Genomic DNA, 11,580 nt, shown 5'->3' on the forward strand with positions numbered 1-11,580 from the left:
GTGCCCGGGATACAGGGCGTCCCTCCTCTGCTCCACCGCATCCAGGAGCGCCTCCACATCGCGTGACTCGAACCTCGGGGCTGAGCGACGGCCAGCCATCAAGTCGGGTGTTGCGGTCGGCTGTTCCGGTCGGGTGGGGGGGAGCTGCGCGGCCTTATGAGCCGTCACGCCGTGCAGCGCGTATGACGCTGCACGGCGTGAACCACTGCGCAAGCGCGGATCCCGTTACGTCGCTGCTAGCCCATTTCGGGCCGCAGACTATCGGCCCATTTTTATGACGTGACGCAAGTGGGATTTGCGCCGTTTTTTGCGCCGATCGGCGGAGTTTCCGCCGATAACGGAGAATTTCGCCCCAGGTGTCAGTCCCGTCTTCAAATAAAATATTTATTCAAGGGAGGAAACAAAATAAAGATTCACAATGAATTGTTCGAGAGCTGGGCACAGTTACCACAATTCAGGAGATTATGCTTCATTCTACACCAGCCCAGTGTTTATGGGTCCCATTATATTCAGAGAGGGACAGTGGGATGGGTGGAGAATCTGAGTTAAATTTACAGAATAAACAATACAGGAAACACACTCACCCCCTGACAGCACACAGCAGAGAATCAGGACAACATGAGCTGTTCAGACAGTGAATCAGGCTTCTCACTAAAACTCCGACCTCCCAAAACGTGTCCCACTGTGTTACCCAGTGAGCAGGGTCAGTGGCTCAGAGTTAGCACCAGACTTATGATTACAAGGATTAAAGATGGGGTAGAGTTTCTCGGTGAATGTGTCAGTGAAGGTGTACAGGTGAGACATGTCCTCAGCATCGTAAAATGACACCTGTCCTCCCTCGTAATCCAGGTAAATTCCCAACTTCCGGGGTTTCACTTTCCGCTGGGAGATGACATCTGGGATTTTCAATGATTTGCAGTTAGGAGACCGGGCAATGACCCAGAATCCATTCTCAGGTGAAGGAATGATCTTTCCTTTCCTGTTGACAGACTCTCTGCAGACACCCACAATCCAGAGAGGTTTGTGTCCAAGACCCACCTCCCAGTAGTGTCTCCCTGATGTGAAACTCTGGGAGCTCGAAACATAATAGTATTCATTAAATCTTCCCGGATGATCAGGGAGATCTTGCTCCTCATTTCCGTGCCTCACACTAGTCAGATCCTGGGAAATGATGAGTTTGTTGTGTGCCGTCTCTGGGTCCAGGGTGAGAGATGCTGGAACTGGAAGAGAACATAATTGGGAAGCTGTTACTGTGAGAAAAACAGGAGTGAATGCCGAGACGTGTACAGACGGTGAGGGGACATCACCACTTTCCTCAGCCCAGGAACTGTGGAAGCTGAGAGACAGGGGGCCGGAATCTCCGTTTCCCCGATGCCGAAACCACGGCACGCGCCGGTTTGCCGTGGGTCACGGTGCTCCGCCCCCTCCAAATCAGCGTCACCGAGACCTGCGCCCGCGCATTCGCCACCCAGTTTGAATATAATTATCGGGCCCACCTGCGATGTTCTGCCTCCGATGGGCCGAGTTCCCGACGATGCGGCCACGCGTGGTCTCAGCGTTCGCGAGCCTGGCGTGGCGGCTGCGGAGAGAGAGTGGGCATGCGGACAGTGTCCAGCGCCACCATACTGCGCCGAGAGCCGGGCCGTTGGCCGGGGGGGGCTTCTGCCAGGGCTGGGGGGAGGGGGGCTTCTGTCAGGGCTGGGGGGGGACATGAAAGGGGCTGTGGTGTCGGGGTGGACGGGCTCATGGTCCAGGACAACCGGTGTCATCGTTTCTGTGCGATCGGTGCGTGTGCGTGTGGGGGGTGTAGGCGTACGCACAGCTGCAGCTTGTCAGCCCTGCGCGTGTCCAGCGCGGACCCGCCGATTCTCCCACCATTTTCCGCGTGTTCCACGGATGTTTCACGCAATGCCGGTGCTAGCCCCTCACCGGTAACGGAATCGGTGCGTGTGCGCAACCGATGTTTCCGTCGTCAAAGACCGTGGAACGTGGTGTCAGCATTTAAGATGCAGGAACGGAGAATCCAGCCCAGGAGATCTGAAGAAACGTCTCCCCATTCCCTCAGCTCCATTCACTCGGCTCAGATCAGCATCAATTCACTGGGAATAAAGATCTCTCTCCAGTACAAGACCTCGGTTAAGACAAGTTGTAGGAAGTCGGTCATCGCCCTGAACTCAATCTACTGGAATCTGACACTGGTTGTCCCCTGTTGATAATTTCAGCCCCCCCAGTGCTCACTGATCCTCATCAGCTTTGAACCCAGCAATGCCTCAAACTTGAAATTCTTACTGTCCACACCCTATCTCTGACACCTCCTCCAGCCCTCCAACCCCCTCCGAGATCTCAGTCAGGACAAGGGGGTGAGCTCTCATCCTCCAGCCCTACAACCCTCTCTGAGATCTCAGTCAGGACCAGTGGGTGAGTTCTCTTCCTCCTCTTCAAACTCCTGGATCATTGACCTCCAGCTGAGAAGGGGTAAAGTCTCACCTGAAAGAGGCTCCTCCAACACTGCAGCACTTCCTCAGTACTGCGCTGGGATTGTCAGTCTGCACTTTCTGCTCCAGATTCTGGAATGGGACAGAAATCTACAGCTGTCTGACTCAGTGATGGGGTAACACAGACAACCAGCTACATTCCCACTGGGAATTCCATTCACAGTCGGAAGGAGTGATCCCAGTGGAAAATTCACATCTAAATGACGGAGAAGTTACTTCAGTTATCCCAATACACGCTTTTGTTCTTTAACCTCTTTGCTGTCCCCTGGTCTCTATGGCAACAGGGACCCTAACAGACAGAAACCTAGAAAATGTAGAGAATAACGAGGACAGTAGCAACATGGATATGGAATGGGGTGAATGACAGTTGTTGGTTGTTCAGACTGGACATAGATATACATTAGTGTTCACAGGGGTCAGTGTTCACACACTGACTCTTCCTGGTGTAAATTAATGACCTAAACCTTGATGTACAGAACATCAGTTCACAATTAGCGGGTGACAGGACAAGTTGAGAGAGTGGTTAATAAGAATGCAGCATCTTAGGCTTTATTAACGCAGAATAGAGAGACAAAGCAGAGAGGTTACGTTATATCTGTATTAAACACTGGTTAATTCTAATAATAATAATCTTTATTGTCACAAGTAGGCTTACATTAACACTGCAATGAAGTTACTGTGAAAATCCCCCCAGTCGCCACATTCCGGCGCCTGTTCAGGTACACAGAGGGAGAATTCAGAATGTCCAAATTACCTAACAGGGAGAATTCAGAATGTCCAAATTACCTAACAGGGAGAATTCAGAATGTCCAAATTACCTAACAGCATGTCTTTCGGGACTTGTGGGAGGAAACCGGAGCACCCGGAGGAAACCCACGCACTTGAGGGAGGATGTGAGGGTATTAGAGAGCGTGCAGGAAACATTCACCACAGTGATTCCTGGGAGGAGGAACTCCAGTTACGGACACAGATTAGTGAAGCTGAGGTGATTCCACTGGGAGACGAGAACCAGAATTTAAACTGTTGACAAAAGTGGCCACATTATCGTGAGAAAAAAGCTTTTCACACAGCGACTGTTTACAATCAGTAATGAACTGTGGTGGAATCAGATTCAATCACAGCTTTCAAACGGAATTGAATCAGTAACTGAAGAGGAAAAATCTGCAGAGCTACAGGGCGACACAGTGGTTAGCACTGCTGCCTCACAGCTCCAGGGTCCCGGGTTCAATTCCGGCCTTGGGTGACTGGCTGTGTAGCGTTTGCACTTTCTCCCCACGTTTACATGGGTTTCCTCCGGGTGCTCCAGTTTCCTCCCACAAAAGATGTGCAGGTTAGGTGGTCCTGCTTAGTATCCCTTAGTATCCAAAAGGTTAGGTGAGGTTATTGGGTTTCGGGGATAGGGTGGAGGCGTGGGCCTAAATAGGGTGTTCTTTCCAAGGGCCGGTGCAGACTCGATGGGCTGAATGGCCTCCTTCTGCACTGTAAATTGTATGAAATTCTATGAAAAGGTGAAGGAATGGTTCTGGGTGAGTTGATCTTCCAGTGAGCTCGCAGGAACTCAATGAACCAGAACTCACTGATGTGTTGGGTACTCTGGATCTGTGGAGACTACGAATACCTTAGCAGTAACATCGACAGGCTACCAACACTTGTAATAGTACAACTTTATTTTATTTAACTAAGAGCTGTTAAACATACTTGCACTGTGGGTGGACACTATGTTAGATTGACTGAAGACCTATGCCTAACCTGACCAGCCTATACTGCTAGCACATGGTGGATGTTTGTGTTACTGACTGCGGGCTCTGTCTGTCTCAGAGGCTGCATCCCGAATGAGCGGGAAAACTAGTGCCCTCTGTCTTTATAGTGACCGTGCCCTAACTGGTGATTGGCTGCTGTGTTGTGTGTGTTGATTGGTCTTGCAGTGTGTCAGTCAGTGTGTGTCTCTGCACCAGCATATACTGATGTGTATATTATGACAATCACCTCCTGTTTTGGAAACATTCTGGGATTCACAGAAAGAGGCAATTCCACATCAACCTGTGAGATTCGGCGGAAAAAGGATTTTCCAGCCCAATCCCGTTTTCCAGTTCCTGCTCCTTAACCCTGTCGGTTACTGCACTTCCAGTACAGATCTGATTACTTTATAATGGTTATGAGGGTTTCCGCCTCTATCAACCTAACACCTTTAAACCTCCTCCTGCTTACCCTGTATCTGCTCTCCCTAATCATGGACCCCGAGCCAATGGAAATCGAGGCTTCCTCTCCACTCTATCTGGACACTCCTCATTTTATACACGTCAATTAAATCTTGCCTCAGCCTCCTCTCATCCAATGAAAACAACCCCAATCCATCCAATCATAACTCAGAACTCAAGTTCTTTGATCCATCCAACACCCTCATTAATCTCCTCGGTAACTTCTCCAGCATATTGACCAGAAAGATACAAAGTACTCTAGTTGTAGACTAACTAGTGTTTAATAAAGTTCCTACATTACCTCTCTGCTCCTATTTTCTATTCCTCGGTCAGTAGAGGAAAATAGCCGGTGTATTATCGTCACAACTTTATCCACCTGTCCTGAATCTGTGGACATAAATTCAAAGCTCCCTCTGTTCCTCCACAACTCTCACTATCTTCTTGTTTATTGTCAATTCACTTGCCAGATCTTCCCCCTCCCAATACATTAACCTCACACTTCTCTGATCCGAATTCCATTTATTACAAGACAAAGTTCTGAGGAAGAGACAGAAGGTGAAGTCTGCCTAGGTTGGGAGTTCCTGGGCGGGATTCTCACCCCCACCCCCGGCCGGATGGGGAGAATCGCACCACGCCGCCCCGACCCCCGCACGTGATTCTCCCACCCCCCGAAACAAGCGCCGCGCGAATCGCGCCGGGCCGCTCAGAGAATCGCCGCAAATGGCGAGCGCCGATTCTCCGGCTGGGTGGGCAGAGCGGCCCCGCGTAAGAGGCCTAGTCCCACCAGCGCCGTCCACATCTGGTCGCTGCCAGCGGGTACTTGTCGCAAAGACTTGGGGGGACGGCCTGTTGAGGGGGGGTGGGGGCTCCGTGGGGTCTGGCCCACGATCGGGTCTCACCGATCGACGGGCCGGCCTCTCCCCCCACCGGGCCTACTTCCTTGCGCGACCGGCCCCAGAACCCCGGTGCCATGTTGGTGAGGGTCCGGAGCGCTCCGCGAGGCACCTGCGCCACTGCGCATATCATCATTGGCGCTGGCGCAACTGCACATGCGCGGATCCAGTGGCGCCCAGTTCATGCCGGGATCTGCGGCTGGAGTGTCGCAAACCACTCCAGCGCCGTGCTGGCCCCCTGTAGGGGCCAGAATTCGACGTGGGAGCGGCCTGTTCACGCGACGGCATTTGCAACGGCGTGGACTCTCTGCCTCCATTTTGGAGAATCCCACCCCGTTGTTATTGGTCACAGAAGGAGACATAATGTAGTCATGGTGATTGGTATATGGAGTGAGGGGAAGTGTATCCGTCTTGACAACGGGGCATGTGGGGACCAATCGGCGCTCTGTGCGGAGATCTGGCAATGTCCCTTAGAAATGACAGAATATCGTTAATTAAATGTTTTCTTATAACCTGGGGAAAGAAAAATACCCAACAATATACAGAGAATAACACTTGGGGTCATCCAGTGTTGGGGAAAAGCCAGAAGGGAAAAGGGAGGGATAAACATAAAACAATCATGATCACCAGAGAAAAAGTATCTGGAAAACTAATGGGATTTAAGGCAACTTGTCCCCTGGACCTGATGTCCTGCATCCCAGGATTTTAAAGGAGGGGCTGGAGAGAAAGTGGATGCATTGGTTGTAATCTTTGCAAATTCCCGAGATTACTGATCAATGATGGGGATACAACTATTTATGATCAATATTCCTGATTGGATGAAGAAACCGAATATACTGGAGCTAAATTGTCTGATGACACAAAGTTTGGTCGGGAAGTTGTGAGGAGGATACAAAGGTTCTGTGGAGGGATATAGACCGGTTAAGTGCGAGGACAAAGATTTAGCAGATGGAGTATAAAGTGAGAAAATGGGAGGTTGTCAACATTGGCAGGAATAGAAAAGCAGCAAATTATTTCAATAGAAAGAGACGGCAGAATGCTGCAGTACAGAGGGATCTGGGGGACCTTGACCATGAATCACTAAAAGTTAGTATCCAGGTACAGCAAGGAATGGGGAAAACAAATGGAATGTTGGCCTTTATTGGAAAAGGGATGGAGTGTAGAGTAGGGAAGATGTGCTGCAACTGTACAGGGGATTGGTGAGACTGCAGCTTGAGTACTGTGCTCAGATCTGATCCCCTTACATCAGGAGGGAGAGACTCTCATTGGACACAGTTCAGAGAAGATTCACTGGGCTGATTCCTGGTGAAGGGATTGTTTTATGAGGAAAAGGTTGAGCAGGTTGGTCTGTACTCATTGGAGTTTAGAAGAATAAGAGGTTATCTTATTGAAACATGCAGAATATTGAGGGAGTTCCTTCGTCAGGGTAGATACTGGGAGGATGTTTGATCTCTGGGGTAAGCGAGGTGTTGGTGACACAGCATCAAATGAAGGGGCCTCTACTCAAGACAGAGATGAGAAGGAATTCCTTCTCGGAGAGGGTTATTAGTCTTTGGAATTCTCTACCACAGAGACCAGCAGAGGCTGGGCCATTGATTCATGACCGAGTTCGATAGATTGTTGATCAAAAAGGAGGTTAAGGGTCATCTGGGACAGGCAGGAAAGTGGAGTAAAGGCCACAATTCGATCAGACATGATCTTATCAAAAATCAGAGCAGGTTCACTGGGCTGGACTGCTCCTGTTCTTATTCCTTCTGATCTTATGATCATTTCATCAGTGTGTCAAACCTCATTAATCACGTGGATAACAGCAGGGAGACGGTAATATACAGAGAATGATACCTGGAGAAATCGCTGCTCTCATTTCCCTCCACACTTTGATGTATTTGACTGGTTCACCAGCGATATCCACAGGTAACTGAGTGGAGACAGTTCCAGGCTTGTGAAACTCCATCTGACTCCTGTGAAAACAGGTCTGGAAATCAGTGTGTGTTAGAGAGACAGGAGTGATCGCATCACAAAACTGTTTCTTTAAACCTGCTTACCTCATCAACAGGTCCTGAATATCCTGAGGGGAAAGAAACAGAATAGATATGATCGACTCAGATTAAAGAGTTCTTGTTGTTGTAAATCTCGATTTGAAATTATGAAGAGGGACAGAATTGAGAGACCAAGATTTCAGTTGGAAAATAACTTTTACTTTTTCCTTTCATTCCCTCTCTGAGCTCATCCTGGTCATCAGACCCACCTCCTGTCCCCTCCATCCTCTTCCCAAAAACTACTGATCTCCCAAACTCCCCTGCTGGTCCCCATGTTAGCTGGGATTGTCTCTCCTTTAAATCTACATCTTCACCCCTCTCACCTCCTCATTATTCTCGATCAGTCTGCAGCCTTTGACACGATCGATCACACCATCCTCCTCCACCGCCTCTCCACTGTTGTCCAGCTGGGTGTTCTGCCCGCACCAGTTCCCACTCTTATCTCTCTAACCGTAGCCCCCATCACCCCTGTGGTCGGTGAACTACATTGGCTCACGGTTCAACAACGTATTGATGTTGAAAATTCTCATCCTTGTTTTCAAATTCCTCCATGGCCTCACTCCTCCCTATCTCTGTAATCTCCTCCAGCTCCACAACCCTCCGAGACATCCTCTAATTTGTGTCTCTTGTCCACCCCCGATATTAATCCCAACACTATTGTTGGCTGAGACTTCATTTGAATCCAGCGTTCGCAGGATCAGGAACAGCAAACCCACAACTCAATAAAGATCTACCGACTCCACTTTAACAACGCATCTTAACCCCGTCCTCAGTAGAACTCCATCTGCAGCAGTGTAAACGTCTCCAGTTCCCAGCCCAGCTCTCTCTGAGTCCAATCATCAATCAGTGCCGTGGTTACACTGAGTATAGGAATCACACTGAGATTCTCTCACCTCATTTCCCATTGGAGCCTTACTGACAGCAGAAAGAAACAATCACCCAACCAATCAGACTGAGGCCTTGCCAAATCCCAGCGGTTAAAGGTCAGAGTGCCCGCCCTCAGTCTCTGGAATGTTTCACTGGACAAGACAAAGAGATTTTGTACCTTGAGGAACTCTGGGGCCTCTTGTACCCCCAGCCTCGATTTTAGATCTCTTATTGCTCCTTCAAGAGAAGACAATTCATCCATGGTTTTGGTTAAATTCTGCTCCATTTCCTCTATTATTTTATTGCTTTTTGTCTCCAACTCTGCTTTCAGCAGCTCCTCCTTCTCAAACAGGAACTTGTGCATCTTTTCAAATTCACTGTTGATTTCATTTCTCAGTCTGTCAACTTCAGCCTGGAACAGATTGAATACAGAACGGAATAAAAAACGTTTATAATCCCAGTGACCCTGGGATAAAAATTGATATCCAGCAAGGATAACAAATAATAACAGCTCACTGCCTGCTGAACAGTTTGATGGAACTTTGGCTGTGTGGGAGTGAGTTACAAACATGTTTCAGTGATTCCAATAGTTTATCATTAAATAATAGACATCAAGGACTGAGTCACCGAGTGGAATCTAATCGTGGAATGCAGATGGTTTATATATAGAATAATGGATACCTGGGAGTGAGTTACAGACTGGAATCTAATCAAGGGGTTCAGATGGTTTATATATAGAATAATGGATACCTGGGAGTGAGTTACAGACTGGAATCTAATCGAGGGGTTCAGATGGTTTATATATAGAATAATGGATTCCTGGGAGTGAGTTACAGACTGGAATCTAATCGAGGGGTTCAGATGGTTTATATATAGAATAATGGAAACCTGGGAGTGAGTTACAGACTGGAATCTAATCGAGAGGTTCAGCTGGTTTATATATAGAATAATGGATACACGGAAGTGAGTTACAGACAAGATTTATTGAATCAATTGATGGGATTGGTTTGAGAGAGAAAATAAGACATTTTCACACTGTCATAATAATCTGCAATTTGCAGACGCTCCCTTATCTTGCAGTTTGGGGAGCAGCCCACAGTGTACTTTGGAGCAGCAGCATTTTATTCAGTAAAACTCTCTCTCTGACTGTGTGAGAAGCTCACTCACTCTCAATATCAAACACAGGGAAGTTTACACAAAGCCTAAAGGACACTCTCCTACCTTCATGTGTAAAATCCCATCCTCGCGTTCTCTTTTACTGTGGAGACTGAGGTCCATTTGCTTCTGCAGAGTTTCCAATGATGTTTCTAACTTGTTCTGAGACAGAAAGGACACAAAGGGGTTTGTCAAAGGAAACAATCATTGTCACATTCTGGAGGAGTTTGCTGTTTTAAATCGAGTGAGACTAGTGAGGTAGAGAAGGAGATATTCTCAGGATTGACACTCAATAAACAAAGTAGAAGCTGTGGGTTAATTCTGTTTATTGCAATTATCCTCCTCCAGGTTAATTCCCCTCCTCAATCAATCCTTTCCTCGTTCAAACCCTCTCTTTACATTCCTCTCCCCTTCCCTACCCCTTTCTCTCCTGCCCTCTCTTCCCCTTCCCACATTCGACAAACACTCTCTCTCTCTATTACTTACACCCTATCCCTCTTCCCCATCTACCTGTGTCAGTAACAGTGATCCAGTACCTTGTATATCTGGGCTGCCTCCTTTATTGGGATCACACTGTGCGTCTTATGAGCTCTGGACATCCCACACACCACACAGATCGCTTTGTGTTCATCTTCACAGAAGAGTTTCAGCTTCTCCTCGTGTTCCTGACAGTAAAACTCCTCCTGTGGCTGTGTCACCTTCACCTTCTGCTCTCTGAACTTCTCCACGATGTTAATCAGGGTCAGAGCAGGCCTGACGTTCCTCTGGGTGAAGACCTGTCGACACTGGGGGCAGGAAACATCGCCCGGGACCTTCTGCCAACTCTGAGAGATGCAGGAGCTGCAGAAATGATGTCCACATTCCAGAGACACCGGCTGGGTGAATATCTCCAGACAGATGGGACAGGTTAGTTCCTGTGTGAGATCTGGAGACGCCATCCCAGTGCTCAGAGTCTCTCTCTCCTTCCCTGTTCCAGCTCTTTCGCTTTCAATTCCTGTTCAGGGCTGCACTTCCTGGATTTCACTTCACGTGATCAGTGACACATCTCAGTGTCAGGAACTTTGGAATTAAATCAAACTGACCCCATTATTGTGTCTGGAGCCCCTCCCTCATCCCTGAGCCCCTAAATGTAATTTGTTGTTGCCTCTGACTGAATCAAAGTGTTTGTGCTGGAAACTGTCCTGAGGGGGGTCTTCAGTCCCAGTCAGAGACCTTGACAGACACACACAGACACACACGCAAACACACACACAGACCCAGACACACATAGACACACACAGACAGACACACATACAGACAGGCACACACATATACACACACTCTCAGAGAGACACACACACACTCAGATAGACAGACAGACACCCACAGAGACATACTCACACACACAGACACACCCTACCTAGCAGAGCTTCCATTTACTGGAGAGTGATGAAGGGACAGGCTCTGTCAGTCACTAGATCACATTTACACATCTAGAACTGGGACATCGACTGCACAATAACATCTTTAAATTCCTGTTCACCTCCTGCTCCATCCGCTTGTTAATCTTCTGTTAGTTTGAACAAATCGTGAAGCTGATTCTGCTATTGCTTCACCCGCAGTTAGTGATCATCTCACAAGACATGTTACTGAGACAGTGATGCTCATTAAAGGATATTCGACTGGGGTGGCAGCACTCAATGGGAGACAGTGAATCAGCCTCTTGTTGAACATTCTGGACAATATCCCTTTCCATTGGCCCCCACTGGGAGTCACTGTGAGTACATCGAGCCCGGATTTAAAATATTGCTTCACCTGAAACAAGGGCCTCGTCTCCATCCCCAAACCCAGTCAGAGTGAGTCCAGCCCTGAGCAGCTGGGCAAGGACACACTCCCTCTATTTGAACCGCGTCCCCTGCCCTGTTCTCAGTGAACGGCAGTGACCTCCTCATTG

General features: G+C 48.4%; 1 protein-coding gene across 1 annotated transcript; it reads right to left on the bottom strand.

Annotated features, from left to right (window-relative positions):
• Nucleotides 1–370: 370 nt before the first annotated feature.
• LOC140389112 (zinc-binding protein A33-like) lies at nt 371–10,585 on the bottom strand. The gene is made up of 6 exons (XM_072473270.1): nt 10,184–10,585; nt 9,714–9,809; nt 8,671–8,904; nt 7,632–7,654; nt 7,429–7,547; nt 371–1,391 (listed from the first exon to the last, which is right to left on the bottom strand). The coding sequence occupies exons 1-6, from the start codon at nt 10,583–10,585 to the stop codon at nt 688–690; spliced, it is 1,578 nt and encodes a 525-aa protein (XP_072329371.1). The 3' UTR covers nt 371–687.
• Between the last annotated feature and the right edge of the window lie 995 nt (nt 10,586–11,580).

The sequence above is a fragment of the Scyliorhinus torazame genome, chromosome 14, assembly GCF_047496885.1.
Source record: "Scyliorhinus torazame isolate Kashiwa2021f chromosome 14, sScyTor2.1, whole genome shotgun sequence".
NCBI lineage: Eukaryota > Metazoa > Chordata > Chondrichthyes > Carcharhiniformes > Scyliorhinidae > Scyliorhinus > Scyliorhinus torazame.

Excerpts from the sequence above, each read along its gene's own strand:
- LOC140389112 (XM_072473270.1), bottom strand. The coding sequence starts at position 10,585 with ATGGCGTCTCCAGATCTCACACAGGAACTAACCTGTCCCATCTGTCTG. Across the intron at positions 9,810-10,183 it reads AGGCAGCCCAGATATACAAG|AACAAGTTAGAAACATCATT; the intron begins GTACTGGATCAC and ends TTTCTGTCTCAG. Across the intron at positions 8,905-9,713 it reads ATGGGATTTTACACATGAAG|GCTGAAGTTGACAGACTGAG; the intron begins GTAGGAGAGTGT and ends AATCTGTTCCAG.